The sequence below is a fragment of the Cylas formicarius genome, unplaced genomic scaffold (assembly GCF_029955315.1).
Source record: "Cylas formicarius isolate icCylForm1 unplaced genomic scaffold, icCylForm1.1 PGA_scaffold_2__14_contigs__length_35257938, whole genome shotgun sequence".
Taxonomy (NCBI): domain Eukaryota; kingdom Metazoa; phylum Arthropoda; class Insecta; order Coleoptera; family Brentidae; genus Cylas; species Cylas formicarius.
In genome coordinates, this window is record NW_026844319.1 from 12,573,336 (window position 1) to 12,600,965 (window position 27,630).

Genomic DNA, 27,630 nt, shown 5'->3' on the forward strand with positions numbered 1-27,630 from the left:
CCGACAAATTATTATTGTCCACAATTTTTCGAGAACTAGTACTTATTCTATGTTTTAATTACTTTTGTTGCGCATGTGTTTTTATTGTTCGCGCCAGTAGTATAGTAGTAAAGAAACGGGGTTGGTAGGTGACCATTAGGACGGGTCAAGAATATGTGGGTCTATGACCGAAATTTTTTGACTTCCTAATGGAAGTGGAAATAGGCGAATGATCCTGGTAAGTCTGCTCAAAAGATTTTGTGAAATTTATTTTTGCGTTGCAAATTTATTCTATGTGGATTCTGTGGTGGAGCATTGCACGCGGCGGTTTAACCTCCGTTCGCTCCCGACAGAATCCCTTGTATTCGTCCTCAAAAGTTTGATATCGGTTTCCACTGTGTGGACTTAGTGTTTTTAGTGTTCAGTGCATGTTTTAAAGTGATAATCGTCGTCGGCCCCGTCGTCATTTTTTTGGTATCGGTCAGAATCGATTTTTGCTAGCTGAGCAAATTATTGGTTATTCTTCTTCTTTGTACGTGGTGGTCATTGACCAGAAGCGAAAATCCTCGACGGAAGTCGGCAATGGGCGAATGATCCTAGCAGTCTAGCCCAACATTTTTTTGTGAAACGCATAATTGAATTGAATTATTCTATGTGTGAGCGCCAAAATATTTATCTAGGTTGTGTTAAAAATTGAAAATTACTGGTCAGTGACGATAAATGAAAGAATAATATTTAATTTTATTGAGGGTTTTTAATCAATGAAGGTAAAACTGAAAAAAAGTGAGCTAAAGTATTATTTTATTTGTATATTTTAGAAAATGGAAATGGAGTTTCGTAGTAATTCTGATAATTCTGAAAACATTCAATGTAATGAGCAATTGTCACAGTTTGAGGAAACTAGAAAAAAAAATATAGAGGAGTTGCATGCTCTTTTAAAATCAATAAGAGATCCGGAGTTGGAACAAGAATTTGCCCTTTTAAACCAGGAAATAAAACCAGTTCGCCGAGAAAAAGTCAAAACCAAGTCGCGAAAACGGGAAACAGTATTCAAGTAAGTTACATCAATTTATATGCCATATATCGTAATTCCCTGCAGTTAGCTGCATTTTTGTTTGACATAGGTGGTCGGGAGTAGTTCGTGTAGATGAAATAAGAAAGTCCTCGAGGCTTCAAAATAAGGTTCCCCAATATAAAGAAGATTATTTAGAAAATATTGAAGAAACAGTTAGATCTACTTATTTTAAAAACCTGAATAGGGATATTAATTATGTATATGAGGATTATAAACCCAAAAACAAACCATCTATACATAGACGTGTTGAAAAACATGTGTTCATTCCTGTAGAAGATGTATCCCAGGTAGGGGTTTGCTGATGTTGCAGTGTTTGTTTGTCATATACTTTTTTGTAGGATATGCTTGACAATATTGCTTTGAGTGTGCAAAAAAAAGTTTATTCAGTAAATGGTACCACATGTCATCAATGCAGGCAGAAAACCCTAGACCAGAAAACTTGTTGTCGTAACCCTGAATGCACGGGAATGCAGGGCATGCTATGTGGAGTTTGCATTAAAAATAGGTAATGATCTACAATAACAGTAAAAATTTTACAATTTAACATTCTAGATATGGGGAAGATGCTGCTGTAGCCTTGAAAGATCCAAATTGGCATTGTTTTGTCTGCCGAAAGATTTGTAATTGCTCAATTTGTCGTAATAGGCAAGGTAAACGACCAACAGGAATATTAGTACCATTATGTAAGCAGCAGGGTTTCAACAGCGTGAAAGACTTTCTGATATCGTTGAGAGGTGAAGGAGATGATCCAAACAAGGATTTATCTTTTGCTTTAGAACGAGATGTCGAAGTGGGTAAATATAGAGAGCTAAATAAACTTCTATAGAAAGGTGTGTCTTTTTAGGCTTTATTAGGATTTTTGGATAATGGGAGAGTAGCCTGTCTCAATAATAAAAAGTGGGTTGTAATGGTTTGCAAATGCTGCTTAATAAAAGACAGTTTGGACCCAAACAACCTTGTAGGATTTTCTCAGAAGGGTTTGGCAGTCTATGGTAATGGCCATATTGAAGAATTAAGGAATTGTGTTTCTAATTGCTTACATATAACTTAGGTTTGTTTTTGGAAAATTTTTGGTTTTTGTTCCAATTATCAAGTACCGCATTTCTTTTTTTTGTGTGTTTTATTCTTTTTTGTACATATCAAAAATAATTTTGACTTTGAATTGTTCTATTCAAAATAACTTAATTGTTTTTAACTGTATGTAATAGCACATAATATAAGTAAATTTTGTTATTATTTATTTATCTCCCAACACAAACAAAAAATAATGTTGCTTCATTTAAAAAAAGAAAGTTATGCCACTGGTTCTTTACCTCATATATTTGTGTTTAAGTTAATCATCTGTATTTTGTATGTTAGCCTTGTGTAATTCTATTATGATATAAGGAAACACCCATTGTATTGGGGTTTGTAAAAAATCATTCTAATTTACAGTAGAATATGCAGAGTATAAGCAAAAAATAGACATTGTTCAGTGGTATAGGTGAAGTACTGTTGAATTTTTCAGAAACTTTCTAGGATATAAATTTATCATTACTTCGTTTTATTGTCTGATATCATAATGAAAGATCTTGAAAATTTTGTTGCTGCTGACGAATACTGACTATGGATAGCAAATTTTAAAGAATAATTCTGGATCCAAAACTCTATAGAATTGTTCTGTAAACGGGATACGGATCACAAATTACAACCTGATCAAAGAGATTTCTTGCCACTTTCAGATAATAGAATGATTTGTGCACTTGGCCATTGTTAAAAGGAAGGTGAATTTCTATTTTGACACCTGTCATTGCAAACTATCAACAAAGTTGTGTTGGCAAAACAATTTCTGGAAAACTAACAATAATTATTAAATGTAGAGGTGTTTGTGTTTATAATTTTACATAAACTTTTGCAATGTCTTCATGGTTGAATTTAAACGAAAGCTTGAACAGTTTAAAAGGCCAAATCAGTAATTTCGCCAGCAATGTTTTGGCGGACGATGAAGGTAAATACAACCCTATAATTTCTATGATATATTGTTCTAAGTGATTATTATTTTTTTCGCAAGATTTTTGAAACCTATTACCAGATTAAATTAAATTACTTTTAGCACCACAGATGTCTGACGTAAACTATGAAGAACTGAAAAGGATATGTATTCAGCAGGAACTTGAAGTAAGTACCAATTAGCTTAAAATTGATGTCGTTGTTTTTAGACAATAAATTCATTAAGGGCTATAGTATACCAGCAAAATGATAGGCGCATCAACATTGAACCCTTTTAATTTATGTATTAATACCATCATTTTGAATAACTACTTATTAGCTCCTGGAATATTTTTTTTCCAATTTAATGTGGATAATGTTATTTTTGGATTTCAGATAGAAAAATTGAAAAGCTTTACCAAGGCACTTCAATCTTCCAAATCCGTAAGTACTAGGTCATTTTGCCTTTTCATAATTGGCATTAATTTGTTATTGTAGCAATGGGATCTCGGGGACTATATCAGATATAATGTAATAGAGCAGAGTGATTAATTTTAGTGCTTATCAGTATGTAACTAAAATTTTTTTAAATTTCAAGTAGTTCTTCAGACATTTGACAACAACCGAAAATAAAAGATTTTTTTTTCTTGAAATATTTAGCAAGATGTAGCGAGAGCACATTTTTATTGCCATTTTTTTTCAGCTACAGAATGACATTGTCATTTGTCATGAGACATTTAGTCTATAGGCTATCAGCATGAACTTTATTTTGCGGATGAAATATGTAATAAATAAATTTATAATTAAAACTGTGGTTTTAAACTAAAGTAAAAACTAAACTTTTATAGAAACCCAGTTATGGTGATATTCATTTATTTAGAAGATATGAAATCATAATAAAAAAACTTATTTTAAGGTTAAAAATCCAATATTGTGCTTTAAGAGAAAGTGAAATTAATTAGGTAATTTTATGGTGGCAAAAAGATAGATGGATGTCAAATCTAAAAACATGATGTGCACAAGTGGCAATAAATATGGGCCTTTGGGTTTGGGGCATCTTGTCAAATGAGGTAAAAAGATGATCAGAAATCTTCAATTTTTTTTTCTACCTACTAATATATTCAATATTTAGCAATTTTATTTTTGTTATGTTTTACAATAGAAAATTTGTCAAAAATACCACAAATTTCTTTCCAGTTCTTCCACATTTCTAAAGTTTCACTTCAATGGTTTTTTGTTAGCAGAAAGGGGTCTTGATGAATTTGGTGAACTGTAATAACTCGACATATGCAAAAAATAATTAGTAGTAATGAATGCTTTTGAGAGGGGAGTTTAGTCCAGTGCCATTTTCTGGTCAAAAATATTTCATCACTAGAAGTTGACATATAGTACAATCATATCTAACAACAACGCAAGTTGTGCTGCGGCAGTGTTGTATACGAGGAGAGACGTCAACTTTTGCTATCCTCAAGGGCGGAATATTCTTGGATATCTCCTATTTTTAGCATATATATATGATCTGCCTGTAGTTAACTACAGTTGGACGTTACCACCGCCATTGTAGACAATATATCCATAACAGTGCAGCATAAACATCTTTTTGAAAGAGTGGGGAATGCTTGGAAGCTGAGCCAGCTGGTTTGGAATGGACTGGTTTTGAATAGTAGCGGGACCAGTCTTTACTTTGGGAAATATAAGGTTTCTGCTACTGATAAAATTTCTGGGGGTAGTCTCTTCCGTTGCATGCTTTGCATTGTGTCTTTCTATTATGTTCTATGCCATAACTGGCATAGAAGGGCCGGGTTCAGTGGAATGGAATCTTTGGTCTTTGAAGATCATTTTAAAATGTGGGAGACATGAAACATGTTTCATTAATTAATAATTGCATAGTAACTGTTTTTAGACCTAACTAAATGTTATAATTGATTCTAAAATAACCTATTAACTTATTTAATGTTTATTATTAGTATTAAATATAAAAAAATATTAAAAACGACTGTTAGTTGTAAAACAAAATGGTCCGACGCATTCGCCATACATTAGAGTTTAATTATTCAATTTTAATAGAAAATAAATTCTCTCTAAATTAAGTTTTTCTAAGCAAGCTTAGGTCCGAAACTCTCAACAACTGCACCCTTACTGTAAAATACCTATTTGTACACGCATGAAGCCTGCTGAAAGTGTCACTTTAAAACAGCATAATTACCCACGGTCACGGCCACTTCAAAAATATTTTCGGTACTTTAATCACGGTTTTGGGAAAGATAGGATGTTTTCGGTGAATTTTAGGCACGGATGGTATTTTCACGTAAATCAATTTTGTATGGTCACGTTGCACATTTGTTTATTAATCACTCGCTCCGCGGATGTTATATCAAATTCTTTTCTAAAATGGGGTTTATCAAACTTATATACTATTAAAATCTTGGACATCGTAAAATTATTTAACAAAAATAGCGAACATGAAAATTTAGTCATTAATGTCAACGAAGGGTATAAAAAGTTATTGGACAAGCCAATCAAAAAATACAAAACTTAAATAACCTGTCGAAATTACAGTATGCAACACATTTATAAGCTTCGTAAGACACTTGTTTATTAAATGCTCGTTCTGCTAGTGCCTAAAGAAACCCGTGAGTAAAGTGTAGTTTATAAAACTTGTTGCATAATATTCTATTAATAAATCTATAGTTGATGATAGATTTTTTTTCCCTAACGATAGAATTACTCAATCCTATGTTCGTCTCAACTTATACTTCGTATACATTGTTTGTAGATTTTTCACAATCTTAAGCATCTAGTAGTTTTTGCAAGTTAATAACAACACCCAATCGTATGTCTGGGGTTTGAATATTTGTCAATATATGAACCTGAAACGATTTTGTACAATTCCGGTTTGCAGCTTTAATTTTACCCCCATGGGTAAATGAATGCATTCTGTATGCAGTACTTATTTGACCTCAGCTGTATGTATGTATGTATTATTGATTTTCAATAATATCTCTCGAACTGTTCTTTTTATTTAAAAATTATAAATTTGGTTTTCTCGGCAATTATCTCCAGTAGTAGCCAGTCCAGCGGTCCTAGATCTTGAGGTACCTCAACTGCTACTTATAATGCTTTCGTCGTTTTTCTATCTAACAAACTAAACGTTTCCCCCTTTGCGGTACAACTTCAAACAGTCTCTATATTCTAATTTGCTATAATATCCATGTTTGTAAAGGGTAAGCCAATCTACGAATCGCAGAGTATTTTAAACAACAAAAAATAGACATGGGCATTAAAAACGGTTTAGTTCAGTTACATTACGGAAAAGATTACGGGGTGTTCTTATCTCTGCCGCTTATACAAATACCATCTGGTTGTTTGCTTTCGATAAGGATATTTACGGCCGTTAGGGTAGAGGCCCGTATTGAAATAATACGTGGCTTTTTATATACCGAATTTTAACGGACATAATGTGGAGATTGATTGTATTTGTTATCAAAATATCAACCTCTTTTAAACATCGATTATTTCGCTTTAAGAACCTTCGTTTTTTTATACCTGTTAAAATAAAATTACACTTGTTATATGATTTTTAAATTTGTGAGCGGTGTCTAGGGTTCTTCTTTATTTTTATTTAAGAGACTCATAACCAAATCTATTTAGTAATATTGCATACGAAAACTATTGTACAATTGTACCCAGGAGACCAAACTATTGATGCATACACTAACTTTGACTAACTATGAACTATGAGTTATATAATAATTTTATTACTTCTGTATTGTTAAAGTCTTTAGTGCAATGTACGATAAACATACCTTACTAACATGAGGAATGAATGATAATTTCGAGTCGAATATTACTCCCATGTTACAAAAAGTGTTAGAACGGGAGAGAGTTTTATCAAAAAGATGATAGTTATATTTAGCAGCTACCCCCATGGTGGTAAAAAGCTGCAAGTTTTTATGTGGAGACCAATTGTTGATCAGCTTAAAACTATGCTGGTCTATACACTTGAAAATCTTCATCGATGGTCTCAGAAATATACTAAGACAGTAATTAAATTGTTGATGGTGGAACTTTACAGAAATTGCCCTATAATTTGTGATTTGCGTTCTACAGTTGTGTACGAGTACAATTTTAGACATTTTCCAGAATGGAAATGGAATCGCTGACATAGATTAATAGTATATTATGCAAAAAGTGTGGTAAACGGCATTTGAGTCACGAAGTTATTCGGAACGAGCGGAGCGAGTGTTTAATGTGTTTAATAAACGAGTGATTTAAAAAGTTTACCATAGTATACTTTTTCTACGACCGTTAGTTTTTGATTACATTTTTGCAAATAAACTCAAATACATTCACTGACATGACCGTCAGAATTGACAAACGTCATAATTCAAGCCGTGCTGTAAAATCTCCGAAAACATCCGATTGCCTCTAAACCCATGCGGTAATATCCCGGAAATGTCCGAAGTTACTCGGGTCCGTGGGAAATGAAACTGACCTGGTAAATTGAAACTATCCGCACGCTAGATCGGCGAATAATTAGGTATTTTACAGAAGGGAGTAGAAAAACAGCAAATTTTACTAAATGTTTCCTCTACGACCATTAGTTTTTGGGTACATTTTTGTAAAACAACAGAAATACATTCGGTGGCATCACCGTCAGAATTGACAAACGTCAAAATTCAAGCCAAATTTGGAGAAATACTTTATGTTTATATTTCCAGAGTGGAATAAATTACTAATACCATTAAAATTGTTGAAAGAATCGACTCTAGAAAATGACTGTCTAAAACACAGTGCAAAAGAGTTGATTATATCTTGCCGAGTATCTATCATTAAAATTCATATTGCTGTGTATACCTGAGATTTTTTTTTTAACACACAACCTAAACTTCTTAGGATTTTAGCGATATAGTGAAGTCGAATTTTTTATTTGAGGAATGAGGAAATTGTAGTGATATATGATGATCATCTTACTGTACTAACACATAGATTGCAGGTTCTAAAAATAATAGAGTTGTTGATGTTATACGGGACTACTTGCATGATCTTATTGTTTCTCTTTCTGACTTAGTTAATCTGTGAGAGGTGCATACAGTGCATGAAGTTGCTTATCAATTTAATACATTGATTTTCTGTACCAGTGTCTAAGAAGTCGAAGTAAGCAGATATGTTGAAATCACTCGAAATACTAAATTTTTTACTTTTTTTTTTAGCATCGAAAGTCTCTAGATTGTAAGATTATGACGTCATCTGATCTATGATCGGGTCGATCAAATCATTATTCGTTAGTTTTTTTAAAAGAGCTCAAGTATTATTTCATTTACTATTGACACATCAATGTATGTATATGTGTGCCCATGTTGTGGGTAAACAAAAAGGTCATCACGATTACCTATGCACGATCCAATTTTTAGAAAAAAAAAAGTTGGCCGAACTGTTAGATTTAGAAAGTATAAAGTTGTTAGGACTGACTAGAGATTATTACAACTGTCTTCATTCTTTACTTATGAAGTTTTCAACATGTTATCATCTTGTGTCTTTCTGTCTCAGCTTCCACCATTATGATCTGAGGTAGAAGAGATGGAGAGTATGTTATGTTTTGTTAAGTTTTATGTCTGTCCGTATATTAAATAATTTAGTATTGTTAGAATAAACTGAGATGGACAGTCACTAACAGCTGCTGAATGATTAAATTCGTTACATTTAGAACATCGGGTCACTTGAACTGCATCATACACCACCACACATGGATCATACCCCACAAAGACACGACCAACTCTTATAGCTATTACGATCGACTTGAAGTTTTGTTCACTTTAGAAACCGCAAAATAAGAATGAAGGAATACTTCTTTATTTAACTGTTTTAAGATTCTTCTTTAGGTGCCTCTTCATTCCGATTGTTGGCGACCATCCTGACTATAACGACCTTGTTCAGTGGTTGTATTGGAAAATCATGTTCTTCAACCACGATATCCTACACCTCTCGGGCCCTTTCGTGATTTTCGTGGAGAATATCTTTAAGGAGATGGTATTTCCAGCTTTCTACTTTTTATAGTGTTTATCACGTAACTTCCTTTGCTCATTCTGTTCCTCAGAATTGTCCTGCCAAATTTTAAATGCTCCTAGCCTTCTTTGGGTTACATCTGTCAATGTCCAAGACTCTCTACTCCCTAGAAGAGTGTCGAAAAAACGTAACATCGAATACTATGATGTTTAGATCCAACTTGTGGCTTTTAAAAAGTTTCTCTTACTTTTTCTATTCTGCATTTAATCGCTTTGGGCCCATTGCTCATTGATTATTGTTCGCAAATAAAATGAATTTGGACACGCTTTCTACTGGAATCTCCCTGATGAAGAATTGTCACTTTCGGGTGTGCTGTTTACTTATTGTTATGTTTATTTTTAAACCTTATTGTTTACTGGCATCGTATATCCTGTTCCGTCAACTCGTGTAAGCCAATCAGACTGTTGCCAAATACTGCAGTGTGATCTGCGTATCGAATTTCATGTTCCGTGTTTTCAGTGACGATCAGAGGAGAGAGAATACAGCCTTGTCTAACTCCAATGACATTGTCCTGTTCCTCTTTATTGAGCTTTATGGCGGGTGTTTGATTGTAGTATAAGTTCCATTTGAGTCTAATATCCTTTTCAGCCATTCCAGTGTTTCTCAGCACTTGTATCATCTTTCTTGTATCATCTTACGTCGCGACTTTGCTTGTAAACTAAACAGAGCTTCCCTTCACCAAGCCACACCGTGTATGCGTACCTTTCTGTTCGTATATTGTAAATTATCTTAGGAGACAGCTTCAACAAGTGGCTCATCTCATCGAGCTGATTAATCTATAGTACCCACATATTTTGGCTCCCCGTTTCTTCTGTATTGTAAATATCGTTAATATTTGTTGAATTTAAGGTTAATTTGCTTTATAATAGCTAAACTGGAGAAACATGGAGATATTGTATTTTTCACTCAGTGAATATCGGTGAAACATTTATATTTGAAATAAGCGTACCCATTTCGGGGATTCAAAGGCTCAAATTTTATTTAAGCGTTTATGCATGAGAAGTGCAAATATATGTTCCCTTCATATTTTATGTTAAATTTATCAGCGCTATAGATTTTAGTGTGTCTGGTTGTTATCACATACGAAAAAGAAATTAATAACGGGACCTTTATCTGCAGTATTAGAGCAAATATTTGAATATAGAGGGGAAATAACGTTGATCGATTTTTGCGCTTGCATGCATTTTTTTCTGGGTTCGGTACGAAAATAAACACGAAGCTTATCATTTTCGGTTTCTATGGTAACTGGATAGATATATAAAAACGGTCCGTCCAGGCCATTGTCGCCCCATTGTTCTGCGTGTGGAAATCTTGTGGTTCAAGTCATCAGCTTCCAAACGTAAGTATTGCAGTTATTGTATGCTTACTGTCCGTTTTTCAAAGTTTTACATCGTGTATTCTTCTGTTTGTTATACATAAAGTGAAATAACATAAAATTAAAATAATATTTATTATTTCAACGAAAAATTAATAATGTTCAGCATATATTTATTAGTTATGAGTTACGAGTGCAAGTGAGAGGATATCTTTTATGAGAATATACAGAGTGCATCAGTTTATTGTGGCAGAACATTAGTTTATATTAAAGTCTATTTCCGACAAAACCTCATTAGGTATGCAAATATATCTTTTCTATTGTGTATTTATATATACATGTATAAGATATCTACTGTATCTTTAGTATTGTAATTTAGTATCCACTTTTGGACTAAAGTAACAATTTGTCTGTTTTTCCATACATGGTAAGCTATTAGTTAATATAGTGATCCTACTACAGTAGAAATTGATGCAATCTAGGCATATTTTGAGAAAACTTATTGAAGATCTGTCAGCAGCCATGTTGGTTGTTGAATATCGCAAATTCATTGGTTAAAAACGATATTTTAAATCTCGCGCATGCGCGTTGAATAGACATTGTCAGCATATGAAGACTCATTTTATCAACTTTTCGTTTGCAAATATATTTAATATGATTTATAAAATACTGGTTGGTAAATCCCAGCAATTTTATTGTTTTTTTTCGAAAAGTTCGAAATTTGTGAATATTTAATGGTCACTTTCGAACTTTTTATGATTTTAATACTGTTGAAAACTAAACTAAACTAAACTAATAAGTAGCTGTCGTGTGTGAAACACAATGTTCAGCTCTATATCATATCGCTCACTGGGTGCAAAATAGCTATTTTTAGTCAATTGTAACATAAAAGTCGCACATTTGTATTTTAACAACGAACAATACCAGCATATAGTTAGTTATCTTACTTCAATTCCCCTAGAGGGAGCTAGTGCCACCATTGAATTTCCCGGTTTTTCCAACTATTTTACGCGCAATACCGACACATAACCCAGTGTGCCTGTGATCGCCGCAGAGTACGTAATGTTGGTAAAAAGTGCGAAGAAGACGTCGAAATGAGTTACGAAGATTTTTTTGATTTTAAAAAACTAGTAACTCAAACTTCTTTTAACTTTCATTGGGACAGTTCAGGCGATCTTGTCAAAATAAATTACTCGTGTGTTTTGAAAGTAGGAAAAGATGCTCCTGACATATTTTCCTATAAAACATCTTTTAGTGAATCTGACTATAGAAGCATAAGCATTATGCAAAGAAAAATGGGAGTAGGTGCGACTTTTACTTCTTTTGAAAATGTAAATCTAGACCGTGCTTACCGAGATGTTATACCAATTTCAAAGAAAAACTTTAATGATTTAATGGATTTGCTAAAAAGCAATGCTATTAAAAAATGCCACAGTCACCTTTATAATAGACTGGAAGGTGACAAAGACTGAAATGTCACTTTCCAGGTCAGTTGGTTGTTGCTTTTACTGTAGAATAGCTTAGCTTTTGTTTTGTGTGCCATTACAATTCTTGTTTCTTATAATTTTAGCAACAGTAGCTATCTACCAAAAACTCTAGTTCAGTTTTTTTTTATTGTTTACTTGTTTAAATACTACTAATCTGATAGTTGTTTCTTTTAGTTTTTTTTAGTTATAGCGTCTCGATGTTTTTTTGTAGTTATTGTTTACGTGCCAAAGTTTATAAGGGCACATTTTTAGTGTTTTATTATTTTGTAGTTTGGGTTTTTTAAAGTTACCCATCTCGTAAATGAATCTGCCGTATTATATTTTTAAACGTATTTTTATAATAAAACTATGTTAAAACTTTGATCTACTGTTTTACTGTTTTTTTTATCACAATATTGCACTTTGTGAAATTGATATGTACAAAAAAAAGTCAATAATGGCACAGAATTTAGAAGCTATATTTCAGTTTTTATTTTCCTAAATCACCGATTTTCCCGGAACTATTATTGAACTATTATTTTGTGGATGTGCCACTATTACACCCAGTAACCGATATATATATATATATATATATATATATATATATATATATATATATATATATATATATATATATATATATATATATATATATACCTACGTATTTTTCATTTTAATATTCGGATATTAATTCTTGTTCGTGTTAATATTAAATAGTAATAAGTTCTTATCAATTAATAGTCACTTTCAAACAAACAAAAACATGATTTTCGATTAAGGCCGGTCAATATTATCACGTGGAACTTAATTTCTACCAATTTAGGATAGCACAATTTTAAATTTTATTTTACTTTCATATGAAATTTTGAAATTCGGCCCTTATTCCCAGTCTGACCTTGTCTTTTTCGTTCATTAACCATTAACAACAGATCGATGAGACTGACTGAGGCAGACCCACCAAGTCTTGTTTTTTATACCTAGTGATCCTAAAGTTATATCCCAAGTAAAAAAGCCACCAAATCAATCCTGTATCTTATCATTAAGTATTTGGAACTGGCGAAGTACGCTGTATACGCAGGTAGATCACCTCGATATTTATTTGGGTGAAAACAAATAAGACGAGCTTCATCAAAAAGCATTTCATTTTCATTTCAAGGAGATTTAAATTTCAAGTGTTAACATTATTGACAATTTGAAAAATAATTTTAAACAGCGTTAATTTTAGGACGGTTTATTGATGTAATTCTTGACACAGAATTCTGCCAATGTTTTGCGCATGATTTCTTTCTTGTACATATTTTTACATTTACACGAAAACCTTTTAATTACGTTATAATAATATCTTTTCTAAAAACGAAAATATATTTACGCCGTTATATTGTTATTCACATTTTTTTTCATGTGTAATATTTCTTTCTGCGGTGACATTCATCGATGCGTAAAGTAGAGTTTGATATACTGGCTTCGCTTAAAACATCATCATGTCATTTTTACAACAGCTACATATCCACCACCTGTATATGTCTGTGTGTGTGTGTGTCTTCTTGGCAAACAAAAAATGTTTTTGTTTTGTGTTTTTTTTTTCAATCTTTTTTGAATTCCCTTCATTTTACTTTCCATATAGTTTGCTATATCCTGCTCCATCTGAAAAAAAAAATCAAATGTGAGGTTAGGCTACTATTTTTCTTTTAATGAATTGGAAAGTAGTACCTTTTTTTTTTTTTTCATTAATGAATTTTTAAATAACGTTAGTATTTCACTTATGGTGAAAACATTTAGGGAGAATACTTCATTAGCTTTATTAAGTATTTTTATTCAATAAAAAATGTCTGTAAGGACCCTAAAATCTCTTGTTTTAGGTACTGGTTCATTGACTCGAGTGTCTTGTTAGATACAGCTAATAGTGTTTGTGAGATGAATAAAATATATAAAATATGTTTTCTAGGAAGGTTAACCCTTGCCAGTTCTTATATATTTGATGAATAATTAGTTAATTATTGTTATTAACCGTTCGTCCTCTCACAGCTTACGTAATGTTTTCTTAATATCACTATAGTTCGATTAATCGTCAGAGACACCGCAAATTTGTTCGCAGAGTTTTTGATTCCTACAGTGTGCGAAATTCTCGGTATGAAATTTTAAACCGCGTTTCTCGCATTCCATTTGCAGCGTCCACGACAGAGACGCATCAGTCAGCACTTTTGAACTGCATCAGTGTAATACAAACTTGCCCGTGATCATAAAATATGCACAAAAGTAATCGTGCGGTTGGTTTTTGAATTTAATAATTTGTTATACCATGTTCACCTAATCTCCGCCGATCCTCTAACAATTGAAATCTTTCACGATTATAAAATTTTGCAACGTTTAAATCGGTTGGTGTGTTAGCAACGAACTTGTGTCTGTTCGACTGTTTCGCACGTTACTAGGAATGTCGGTGTTTTCCTTAGGAAAAGTTCTCGGAATATTTCCGTACACCGAATCGGCAAACAAACGTTTAAACACGAAGCTTCAGCATTAGTACAGTCATTTAGGTCTAAAAAATGGTTACATGGAAAGTTTCCCGAGAGTCTTCTTTTATGGATTTGTATGTGCTTTTTCCGAATTTTCCCCATCGTTTAGTTTCTTTACCACTTGTGCCACCATGTTGGTGAAATGTTACCTAAAATATGTTTTTTTACAATAAAACCTTTCCGACTGATTTTGCGATGTACATTTACATGTACAGGGTGGCCCGTTTATGAATCACCACTATATTATCTCAGGAACTAGAAGAAGTTGAACAAAAAGTTAAATACAAAAGTTGCTTGGTTTAATATGGACTTTTTATTTATTGTATTTTGAAGCACCACAGGCCTTGGCCACTGCCAACTTGTTAATTTAAAATGGCACACGCTGCACACTAATACTTAGTTAGATACACTTTTGAAAGAAGAGTTCAATGATGTACAACAGTATGGGGTTTAAACGCAACGTTTCGGAATTATTAATGTTCATCTTCATTGTTAATATTTAAACTGATTTTTCTAAGGTATTTCAGTCTTGTTTCAAATTCTCTTGTAGTTTATTTAATTTCTAAAAATTTAGCACACTTTTTTTTTACGTAAACCGCCGCTGTCGCTGAATGGTGAATTCAACCATGTATAATATGGTGCGGGGGTCTACAAATCATCGTTTCTGAATTATTGGTCATATAGACATGCTATAGAGATGATGCGTTTAATTAAGAATTTGTATTACTATGAAAAACAAATAAAAAATAAAATAGAACTTACCGACGGTAAAAATATTTATTGTAGATTACCGAACAATATTATAACGTGAATAAGGCTAACAACAATTATTCAAGGGGGCCTCCAGTTTGTGTGATACATGTAGTGTATGCAGTCTCTAAATGAAGTATTGCATTTCGAATATATCCTCTCTCATTTAGGTCGTATTTGGTGTCTGAGTTCGTGGGCAGTGGCTGATTTATTTTTATACAATAAAGTAAAGTCTGTTCATAGATATAAGAAAGTGATTAACTAATACGAATTAAGGAAAGACGCGGGCAAGCTGAAAGAATGAAATATGGCCGAATAGGTCCGTACTTTGCTTAGAATTTAATTATTTGGGGTTTTTTAGAAAAGATACTAAACAATATTTATTTATTTATGTATGTATTTATGTTTAAATCTAAAATAAAATTACAAATTATTTTTATTACCTACTTAAATTATTTAAAATTATTCACATAATATATCAGTACCACTATCGCTATCATCGCCTGTTCTAATTATTATTTGTTCTATATTATTTGTAATATGGATATACGATTGTTCTGCTTTTTCTATATGTTTAACATAATTTGCCCAACTTTGTGGAGGGATGTTAAAAATTTCGGTTTCCATAGGTTTGAGGACATTGGAGCTAACCCATGTGTTGAATACACTTCCATAAGGTAGTTCTACCACATTTAACACCGGTTTCATCTTTTTCAAGCCTCCTAATTAAGATATCTAATGTAGGCACGCTTTGTTCCTCCTATAACTAGCAAATTTTACGTCGTATTATATCTTGCTCACTTTCTCGAGAAAATGTCAGCATCGCTTCTTTTTTTCCTTGCTGAAATGGGATTATTCATAATTTTCCATACAGTTGATGTTGGAATTTTCGTCAATGTGGCCGTTTCTTCTGAAGATGTTTGCTTGCTGGCACCACGTTCAATGAGAGTCAAATAAACATTGTTTATAACTTCCTTAGTCTCAATAGAATAGTGTTTTCTACATTTGGGCGGGATTATTTCCTGAGATACACTAGACTCGCACATATTTTGCATAATTCGCATACGATTCAACACACGCTGTACTACTCACGAAATAAGAATGATTACTAATAAACTTAAGCTAAGTAGTATACCAAACCAAAGAATATTAAACACAGGTAGGTATAAAATTATTTTCTATTATGGACCACAATTTTACCTGAATTTAAATTCCGAAACTTTAGGTAATAATCGTGTTAATGACCACCATTGGATAATCTCATTCAAAAGCAATTGGTCACTCTCTTATATGTATGAACAGACCATACTCTATATAAAGTATAGTGGAGTGAGCTCCTTGGGGGGCAATGATAATCACTCTGTTGACCAATCTATTTCCTATACCCTGTACTGAAATAGTTTTCTATGGCAAAACTATAGTGTTAAGAAGCACTAACTTTCTATCGAATTAAATTTGATGGTACTGAATCATCAATTAAAGGTTCAATATCGGATAGCAATTGAAGGTGCCGCTTAGAATTCCAATTAATCCTACCCAACCTATTAATTTCATTTTTTTTTTGTTTTCTCGACTCTAATAATGAGTGTTTTTTCGTTGAAAATTCTGACGGGGTGAATATAGATTCGTCAGTCCGAATAATGTCTAAAAAATTATTTTCTTGGAAATTTTTGTCAATAAAGTCTGCAATATTTTAACTTGACCTTATAATCCCGCTGTTAAAGTTTGTAGGGCTTCGTTTTCATTTATTAATCCTCAAGCAAATTTGCAGCATTGTTCTTTTAATATTGAGTTCCCAAGATGCTTGCCGGGTGGATGTCTTCAAAGTGCAATAGCATATCTAGCTGTCTTTTTTTTGTAATGCAGGATCCATCCCTCCTAAGCTGACGTTAGATTTTGTAAAATCTTTTTTTTCGCTGGAGTTTGCCTCAATGGAAATTTATTCATGTAGTTTCTAACAGCTGTACCTTCACTTTTTTTACTTAAGCCATAGCATTCTACAATATCAACGAAAAAAAAGTATTAAAGAAAAATAGTTAATAGTGTGAATACTTGATGAAGGAAAATGTCAAAATTTTTGACTAATATAAGAACAATTATTGCGGTTAAGATCTACTATTGCAGGACTCGTGGCTATTGGAGAATCGGCGCTGCATGTTTTAAATATTATTCAATTCTGCAGAAGGTTTCAAAATTCGTTGCAGATATTTTAAGCGTATATTGTTGAGTCAATATTTTTTTTTTGTAAAATAGGCTTCGTAGTAAAGATGGTGACCAATAATTCAGAAACGGAACTTTTTTTTAAATTAAAAATGCAAGTTTTGCAAAAAAATCTTTCTTTATGTGGAAAGAGAATTTAAATTACATTGAAATACCTTGAATAAACAATCAAAATGAACGTCAATAATTCCGAAACGTTTAAATCCCATACTATTATATATCTTTGAACTCGTGTTTCAAAGGTCTATCTAAATCCGTATTAATCAGAGTGTTCCGTTTGAAATAAAAATGTTGGTAGTGAAACGAGTAACCCCGTATAAATGAAAATGTAATAAATGAAAAGTTTAAATTAACCCAGCCAACCTTTATATTTAACTTTTTGGTGAATAAACTATGAAATAATAATAATATAAATTAAATAAAATATCCTGAATTTGTAAGCACTACCGATTTCACTAATGCTTATATTGAATATAATACTCTCAAATAAGTAAGGTAATTAAAGGTCAATCTAAGCTTCAACTGTTTCTTTCTAAAGTCGGTATCGAGCAAACAGGAATACAAATATAATACGACCAAAAATATAGTGCATTTATTGCTTTGGCGTTTTAAGTATTTTACCTTAACCGCAGAGTTTCGCAGGACCATGGTAAAACCCATCAGATGGATCGTAACGAATATTTGTAGAAACTTGAAATTTTTATTTGAGACGTAAACGGGCCGTTTTAAATTTGATTAAACATTACTGCTGCGGGGTATTTTCGAATAAGTAGAAGCCTTTATTTTAACATTAGGTGGTATGTTAAGCGTTTAATCCAAATTGCAATATGTTCGTATTATTACGGAGGTATTTGACTGTGATCCTTCCAGTAAGTACGAATTTATGTACCTGATGAGCTTTAACCCTGCGAAGCTGTTTTCACTGGGTAAAGGTACCTGTACTCTATTTATCTTAGAGGTAAGTTTGAAAATAATCATTTTTTTCTTGTGTGCCTGTCGATTAACAACATTATTCTTCTTGTATATTTGTGTCTTCTACATAGTTCTTCGACTTGTAAACAACGACAGCCTTTTTTAAGATTATAGATTATCTTCTCGGTGGATAAAGATACGTCATAAGAATACAGATAAATATTTATTATAATCTTAATCTTTTTGAAGGTTCTTGTTTTTTGAACACTTTAAAATGTGGAGACCGTGGAATCAAGCAGATTTTCCCTTGTGAGAAGAAGACATGGAAAACAACGCAGAATTTGAATACGAAGTGGAAATGATATTCGAACCTAATGATAATTTAGAAGACGAACTACCTCAGCAAATAAGAACAACGGATTCGTTTGTCTTCGGATGCTAAACAAATTGTTTTGAATGTTTACAATTTTATAAGAAATTCAGAAGAAGAAGTAGAGGCAGCAATTAAAAAAGTGGCATGACCGAAGTTCCGAAGTCAACTGTAAGAAAAATTGTTGCAAATGGGATAGCCAAACGGAACGTGAGATAAGATGCTGGTACTGGTAAGATTTTAGAGAGCAACACGCATATCTAATTAGGCGTATAATTTACGACGCTTATAAACTGAATAGTGTTTTAACCCCAGAAGAACTGCATTGAAAAGTACTGACAGACTTAAACATTAGTTGTGTTATTGCGTACTTTTTTGAAGAAAATGGATTTTCAGTTCAGTTCCAGATGAAAAATTTCGAGAGCAAAATAAGTCAATTTAGACGAAACGTTATAGACGTGGTTCGACACTCACGACACAGTAAAAAAGGATGGCGTGATAACAGTAACAAGTGTGTACTAGACGTGCCGCCTTCACATGGAAAACGTATAATGATTCTTCATGCCGGGTCCAAAAATGGTTCAGTGGAATATGCCTTATTTTTGTCTGCCAAAAACGTCAAAGATTCATGTGTGGATTACCATGACAACATGACCGCCGAATTATTTGAGGACTGGTTTGAAAATAAGCTGTTGCCAAAACTATCGCCATATACCGTTATTGATTAGAAAAATTCCAAATACTTCTTCAAATGAAGAAGAAATTAAAGAATTTCTGTACGAAAATTATTTATATTTTGAAGAAAGCTATACGAAGAAACAATTTCTGGAATTATTAAAAGTAAATATTTTAATAAAGACAACCTTAGCAGGTTTCATCCGTACCGAGCAGTGGGAATGCCTTTACCACACGCGACCCACCGGCTTTAGCTTGAATTTCTAAGTATGCACTTTTCCGAGGTTCTTTCTTAAGAAGTTACATTGTTGTAAACTTTAATTTATACAAATATTTAAAGAAAATATTGTTTGTTCGCCAAATAAGTAACAAATAATTTCAGCCATTTCAATTTTAACAAGTGCTTCACTTTTTAGATGGAATTCAAAATATAGAAATTGTAATTTTTACTCAAACCTTTTCTATCCGACTCCAGAAACTCCTTTTATTTTCTCTTTAAGAATTTCAGTAGGTATTCTTATAACTTATTTTGACATAATTTTTCTATCACCCTGACAAACAAAAATGGCCAAATGAGTACCTTACTTATACGACAAGACAGAGCTGTATGTGCATGTGTGTAATAAAAAATCGCTTTAACTGCCTCTGTTTTAAAGTCTTTTTAAAGCTCTAAAAAAAATCCGACATATTTTTATTTGAAAAATAAATACAATAAATATTTGGAACGTCCACTGAATCCCCTTGTTTTGCCTTCTTATAGTAGTAGTAAAATTTAAATTTTGGTTGTCGTTAACCGCATTCGCCTTTGCATTTGGTCGATTTTGGTTGACAGAACCAATAATCCAGCATAAAATATAGAATCTCCAAAAGCAGAACATCGAACAAACTCCATTTTCCATGTACCGGAGAGCGTTAGTCGCTTGTGGACTAGTGGCATCATAAGTATACGTATAACGCATAGTATTCGATACATTTCCGATGTTCTATAAAATACGTAGGAGATGTAATATAATAATTTCAATCAACCTAGCAATTCTAATATCCGAATTGAAACTTTGCATTGAAAACGGTATGTAGGGTCTGCGAGAAGTGTGTGAGATCCAAATTGAACAAAACTACAGATGATATTTTTGGTTGACTTGCCAACGTAACGAATTAACTTTATTTATTTAGGTATTTTATAAAAATAAAAATAATTATGTATTTTTTAAAATATTTTAGGGTTAATGTGATGTCACATAATAATTGCAGACATAGTTGGTATTGTGGCAATTTTTAAGGACTCTGTCGTGACAAGAAAACTCAGGAAAATTGAATATGATGCCTCTACTAGAACAAGTAGCCTAAGTTTTTTGCATGATTAGCATTAAAGGTTAGTGAAATACAATATTTTCACAGTATGCGTGATAGACACAGGTTTTCTTCGTTGATTAACAAAATATTTACGAATGGAGCGTTATCTGAAAGGAAGCGGTTGTTTGCTACAGTCGAAACGGACGACTTCGTTCGCGTTTCCGTAGCCCGAAACACAAATTTCACGTTAAACGTTAAATGACGTTTAACGCGCTTTCCATAATGGGCGCGTTTCTATGTGTACATACTTTGTTTTCGAGAAATCGCCATCCGTGGTTGTGAATAAGAGGAACAAGAAACCGCTCCAGCTGAAAAATAGATTTTCATGAAAACGTCATATCATTTTTCTGCGAGACAAGTTTGCTTCTTTCGTGCGGTTTAAAGTTTAGGCTAAATTTGGGCGTAATATACCACTTTATATCAATACTATTATGTTAATCTTGTGAATTGCCTAAAAAATAACCAATATTTTAAGGCCTTTTGAAAGTAAAATGGAAAACAAATAGCTAACTAGCAACTAACCAAAAACTACCTATTTTTATGATCTAAACTTATCAATAATCCATATCATAATAATATCAATAATAAACAAGTGCCAATTTCATATATGTTTATTAGTCTTAAAATCTTATTAGAAATTTAGCTAGGTGAGTTCGTATATTGATTCAGTTCCCTATGATACCCATTTAATACTATATGCTATTTACTATGTTCTATATACTTATATAATTAGTAACTAATTAGTGATTACCGTTGTAATTGTGTCCCTAAGGACAAACTTAATGGGATAAAGTAATCACGCTTTGATAAATTTGACTTGAGTAACTAAAATAATAGTGCTACAGTTTTTCAAAAGAATTTCAAGTACCCTTTTTTTTAATAAGCGGGTAAAGTGGCAATAGTGAAAAGGTTCATTTCGGACACTGGTCTATTTACTAAATATCTTAATATTGGCCCTATCTATAAACCCATAAAGTTTGGTTAATCCTTCGCCAAACACCCTGAATACATTATACATTAATTATTACACTTGCACCATTTATTCATCACATGCAGTTGTTAATCAGGCACCTAGGTACCTGTATACACTTAATGTGGCTAAAAGTGTAGTATTCAATATGAACGAAATCTAAAATGAAATTAAGGAGAAAAGAGCGTGTTTATTCAGAACAAAAGGTTTTTAAACATTTTTTTAAATCGTTAACAGTGATTTCCTGCTTAAACTGTATGCTCTGCTCAGCCCGTATTATTATTTTAATTTTACAAGAAGTAAACCGGTTTTAATAATATATATATCTTTTTAAATTTTCTTAGAGGTAGGTATTGAAAATATCGTTTAGTTGCAGTTAGTATTGTTAATTGAGTGAATTTTAAAGAAGTGTGATGTGGTCCTGCAAGTCCTTTCTGTACGTCATAGGAACGGTTCCTAAGGCTGTATCAGCATACTTTGTCAGAACAACCAGCGCAATCGAAAATGGAACATTATTATGAACGAAATAGTTAAGTTAAGGTACGAATAATGAGACTATGTAGAATGTGTATACTAATTGCGGAAAATTAAGGTGATCTACAGCGCTGGTAGAGATCTTTTTAAATTTTTGGTCATAGATGTTTGTGAGTTATGTAGAGGTAGAAGTAACGGAGAAAATAAGAACAATAATGAGGGTAGCAGGATGCCTGAATGAGACAGTGTGGTGCAAGAAAAATCTCGGGATCAGAACCAAGACTAGAACATATAATTCTTGAAAATTAACGCACCACTAAAATTTATAGAATTTGTTCAATAAGTTTACCAGATTACAAGAGGAATTTCATAATTCCAAACGGCGTACTCCGAGAATAGTACAAAATTACTTAAATGAGGTAAATATTTGGACTAGCATCTACGCAGTTCAGACCTGAACCTAACAGAATATTTATTAAATTGATTTATTAGATTAGATATCATCAATCCTCACCTGCCTCCTTGGATGATGTAGAAAACAGAAATGGACTACTGTCAGTCAAGCACAAATTACACAAATTAAACGTCTGCTTATAATTATGAATCGTCGATGTCGATTGGTTATAACGAGTAGGGGAAGAAACACCCGATATTGACTTTTTATTTGTTCAATGTTTATGATTTTGTTTTTTTTATTTGGTAATAAACGGCAATCATTACGTTTGACATTGAATTTTGTATTTTGTTTTTAATAAGTGGGATAAAGACGTGAATAAAAAAACAAAATGTTGGGATAAGATGGGTCTATGCGTTGAGTTTTAGATAGACACGTAATAGTGTTGACGGGAATTCCCACACAGAGTGTGACAAACATGGAATGTAAAACTGGTTTTCCTTTAAAATTTAAACTTTAAATAAATACATTGTTTGTAATATCGTTTCTGAAGATTAAATCTAGTCAGCAGTTCGTGAAACAATTGACTTTGAAATTAATTTTGATGCGAAGTGTCTAAAACAATAATCCCACCATAATATGCCCTAGAAACGAGGCCAGAAACAACGAACTGCTGATGCTGATACTATAGGAACTTATCAAGCAACTAAAAATTTTAAGAATGTCCAACATAAGCTTTAAAACTTTATATCATTTTTCTTCTAGAAAGTCTAATTTTACTACAGTCATTGTCAAATAAAAATCCAGCACAACCTCTTCCATTCTGACAAATAAATTCAAATGTTGCAAACGATATTAGAGGTTATGCAATATAAAAACCTTTTATCAATATACATGATACATGTATTTATGTATAGATGGGCATAAGGTTTAAACAATCAAATGCCTTATAAATAAAGGAAATTTGGAAATAAAAAAAAAACAAATACAAAACACATTACGTAAATTTACAAAAATAGGAAATAAATTGCTAAAAATATACAAATACAAAATGCAAATGCAACTTTGCAACATAAGAAAGAAGTAGAAATACTAAAAGGATGTCGAACCTCCATTGTCTTTATTTTTAACCTACACAACGTTTCGGACAGTTGTATCACTACCCGTTATCAAGTGTAAACTCCGGACACTTGGTAGATCTTCTAAAAACGTGAAACTAGATCCATCAGACAAATTTATTAGCTTTGACGTTGAAAGTCTATATACCAACGTGCCCTTGGAGGAGTGGTTAAGTATTGTCGAGGCTAGACTAAAGAATGATACAACCCTATCAGAGAGAACTTCGCTGCCACTTGAGGGAGTGTTGGAGCTTCTGAGATGCTGCATAATTCTTGCTTTCAAGTCAAAGATAAGTTTTACCCACAAGATGATGGCCTGCCGATGGGTTCTTCTCTCTCTCCAGTGATAGCGAACATATACATACGAAACTCATGACATAAACACTGCAACTATTAAACCTAAGATCTGGCTTCGATATGTTGACGATACCTTCATTATCTGGAATGGAAACGATAGACAGCTAGACTCTTTTCTGAATCATCTTAATTCTTTGCGAACATCAATTAAATTTACTATTGAGAAAGAAAAGAACGGCTGTCTACCGTTTCTAGAAGTCCTATAAATAGTGGTTCTATTAACACGTCTGTAACCTACCCACACAGGACAGTATCCAAATTTTGGTTCTAACCATTCTGAAGCAACCATAATTAAATAATTAAAACACTGTGCAAAAGAGCAATCACAATATGTAGCGACCAAGCATCTCTCGATGCCGAATTGAATAATATTAAAAAGGAGTTGCGGCAGAACGGTTACTCCGAAAAATCTATAAACAAAATAATAACAAACTGTAAGCGGGAAACAACACCGGAACCATGTGACGTAGATACTCTTTCTCTCTTGACGATCCCATACGTGAAAGGAATATCAGAAAAGATTAGGCGAACAGCTAAACAATATCAAGTCAAAACTGTATTTAAATCTTGATCAACATTAAGAATTGTACTTACAAAAACAAAACCTGAAACGTCGACTCAAGAGAAACAATGTATCTACCAGATACCCTGTGACTGCGGACAGTCATATATTGGCGAAACCAGACGACCTCTAAAAATAAGAGTTGAAGAACATAAAAAACATACAATGAAGGGTGAAACGTAAAAATCAGGTATCGCAGAACATGTGTGGACCAAACAACACAACATCCAATGGTCCAGAGCGCGGGTTGTACACAGAGAGCAGCATTGGAGAAAGCGCAAATTTAAAGAAGCAGCTTTCATTAGAAACAATGAAAACATCTTCAGCAATCCAAGCGTGGATATACCAACAATTTGGCAACCTCTAATTAGGCTACACTCGACTTAATCGCTTCACTATGTTTAACAACACCGGAGCTAGATTTTTTGTCTTTTGAGGCTACTTCAATCTCGTCAGCACCTGTCAAAAATATCTCATTTCTTTCTGTTGTCCAGTTAAAGATAACTAAAAGTTCTTCTTCCCTGATTTTCTCAAATAAATTTTCTGTCAGTAATCTCAACTCTCTCTGGCAAAACTGACATCATCAGAAGATACGTCTTCAAGCTGAGAAGAGCTTCTTCCATGAATTTTTTAATAATTCATTGCTGACACAAGGCCATGCTTCATCCATTGAATATCAGTTTGCGAATCGAGGATTGTTTTTAGCAAGGGCGTAAAAGTCGTTCGTTAAATCGTCAGTATGGTCTGAAAGGTTGTCTAAAATTTGAAGCGCCTTTTGAGATAAATTGACTGCACAAACTCAGTCTGAACCATTCACGAAAAATGTCTTTTGTCATTCAATCTTTCTTTGACCGTTATAACAAACTTGTATACACGAATGTTACTTGATTTTCCGATAATAAACAATTTCAGTTTGCGGCTGCCCGAAGCATTGGTACAAGGCATAAACGTTATCCTTTCCTATCCTTACTGATTTTTCGTCCAAGTGCAAAATGTTGGTCAATAATAACCCACTCTTTTCCGCGTCGTAAATCTGGCCTAACTTGAAATCCTACTTATTAATTTTTTGCGATAGTCTCGCTTTAAATAGATCTACTGCATCAGGATTGCTGGAAAGTGATTCTCCGCAAATATTCAGTTGTCTTATACGAAACCGGTCTTTGAATTTCTGAAGCCACCCAGAACTCGCTTTGAATCTTTTATTTTGAGGAAATAATTGACGATGAAAGAATTTTGTTGTTTCACATATTATATCACCTGATAAAAGAGTACCCGAAATGAAAAATGGGGATATTAATAATCATCAATAAACATTATAAGATTTTCATACGCAAATTTTATTGATTACGTTACAGTAATCATTCATTCCGCCATTTTTCATTGCATAAATACAAACTCATAATTATTTCTAATCCTAACTAATTAGATTTTTTTTCCCAGTCTTAATTTGCAACTTTTTTCCCCGTATAAAATAATATTATTAAATTTTAAATATTTGCGTCATATGGTTCGGACTTAATTTTCTGCATTTTTTTATTTCGAATTATATTTTTAATGATTTACTAAACAATAACGCCCCAAAATTACCAATAAACCAAGTTTATACAGAAAATAAGGTGGCAATCAGGCAAGAGTATTATTGCGGCAAACCGTCTTGACGTATGTGCTAAATATTGGAGTTTTAATTTTATTTTACTTTGGTAACTAATTATCACAGTAGCAAAATATGTGTTTTTGAAATAAATACGAAAAAATGTTAAATCAACAAGGAAACAACTGAGAACCTTTGAAGAATACACTTATTAAATTAATAATGAAAATATAAAATTTCTTTGTTCTCGTAAGTAATAAAGCATCCTAGAATCATGTAACATGTTAAAATTAAAAGGCCATCTGCTTCAATGCATTTTGCGATAAGCCTTCGCAATTTTAATATTGCCCCATTGAATGAACAGAGCAGGAATAGGTCTGCTTTCTCGAACTAAATTGAGCCAATGTTCATTTATTTCATTCGGGGTCTCACCCGATAAGAAGTAACCCAGTGGATTTTTATCTGGACTTCTCTCAGGGCTTCGATTTCCTATCCACTTATTTGTTGTGAGGCCGTCTTGTTGCCACCATAACGATTGGACAATATTCATCAAACTGGTGAAAATATTATTTATTATCATTTTTTAATATATTTCGAACGTTAAGCTTCTTTCATATGTTTTGAACCTGTAATTTTATTTTTTAAGAGGACTACCCAAATATTAAAGGACGCTAGCCCCTGTACTCTCACTTCTTGATGTGACCGTTGATTCTCCATGGACTAGTAATGTTCACTATACCAATTAATCAATTCAATACACCATACACATCTACTTCAAGCTTATTTTGGAGCCAATTACAGAATTCTAGCCGCATCACCAGGTCTAAAATTTTGACTGTAGTGGATTTTGTATTCGCATTATCGGAATTTGCAGGTCATTTTCAAAATATCTGACTGGTGCTCGAGGTGTTGTTATTAACAAAATCAAAATAAAATAATTAGAGATTTAATATCTTACGATATTTATAATATCTTATTAGGATCAATTCGGCGACCATACTCATTTCTCCGCTTGCTAAAATGGTTCCAACAAATTTCTATCCAAATTGGATGCGCTTGCGCTCTCTGGGGATATTAATTTATGTACCGTTCACTGACAATTTTGGAATTTCTGACTGAATCGTAATAAATAAAATATCCCGTTTTTCCGCATTTGAAAACATCTTTTTTACTACATACAACAGTAAAAAGTTACTGTCGTTTAATAATTAAGAAATTTGTCAAGCCACCTTATTTTTTGTGTAAATTGGGATTTTCAATTTTAGAACGGTAATGAGTGAAAGAGTGATACCTGTATTTTTTCAGAATGACGAGCTCTTTCGAAATGTTAAAAAAAATGCAAGTCTGTATTTAAAGAAATGAAGTTGATGGGCACACAAAATCGAAATGTCATACTTAAAGTTTAATAATGCCAACTTGTAGGGGAGAAAGAGTTGTACTTTGTTTAAAAAAAAAAAGATTTTTTAATTAAAAAAAAATTGCCAATTTTCGGTTTTTTCTGA

The 27,630-nt window shown here is 32.7% G+C and overlaps 2 protein-coding genes across 4 annotated transcripts in view; both read left to right on the forward strand.

The window, feature by feature from the left end:
- Positions 1–118: 118 nt before the first annotated feature.
- LOC132698312 (cell division cycle-associated protein 7-like) lies at positions 119–2,261 on the forward strand. Of its 3 annotated transcripts, none has more exons than XM_060664304.1 (6): positions 119–217; positions 798–1,033; positions 1,104–1,341; positions 1,393–1,559; positions 1,607–1,844; positions 1,899–2,261. In XM_060664304.1, exons 1-6 carry the CDS (start codon positions 209–211, stop codon positions 2,103–2,105), a joined length of 1,095 nt encoding a protein of 364 aa, XP_060520287.1. In that variant the 5' UTR covers positions 119–208; the 3' UTR covers positions 2,106–2,261. The 3 variants fall into 3 exon arrangements, with proteins under 3 accessions (XP_060520287.1, XP_060520289.1, XP_060520288.1); XM_060664306.1 differs by having other exon boundaries at positions 1,881–2,023; XM_060664305.1 differs by lacking the exon at positions 119–217 and adding an exon at positions 645–746.
- Positions 2,262–2,843: 582 nt separating this feature from the next.
- The window catches only part of LOC132697686 (thyroid receptor-interacting protein 11-like), a 72,471-nt gene continuing 47,684 nt past the window's right edge, over positions 2,844–27,630 (forward strand). The window contains exons 1-3 of the mRNA XM_060663246.1: positions 2,844–3,041; positions 3,147–3,211; positions 3,419–3,466. Of these exons, the coding sequence (XP_060519229.1) occupies positions 2,951–3,041; positions 3,147–3,211; positions 3,419–3,466 (204 nt within the window). The 5' untranslated portion in view covers positions 2,844–2,950. The remainder of the gene's footprint in view (positions 3,042–3,146; positions 3,212–3,418; positions 3,467–27,630) is intronic.

What these genes read in the sequence shown, in the direction of transcription:
- LOC132698312 (XM_060664304.1), top strand. An exon ending in AAACGGGAAACAGTATTCAA is followed by an intron (nt 1,034 to 1,103) that starts GTAAGTTACATC and finishes TGTTTGACATAG; the next exon opens with GTGGTCGGGAGTAGTTCGTG. An exon ending in GGAGTTTGCATTAAAAATAG is followed by an intron (nt 1,560 to 1,606) that starts GTAATGATCTAC and finishes TTAACATTCTAG; the next exon opens with ATATGGGGAAGATGCTGCTG.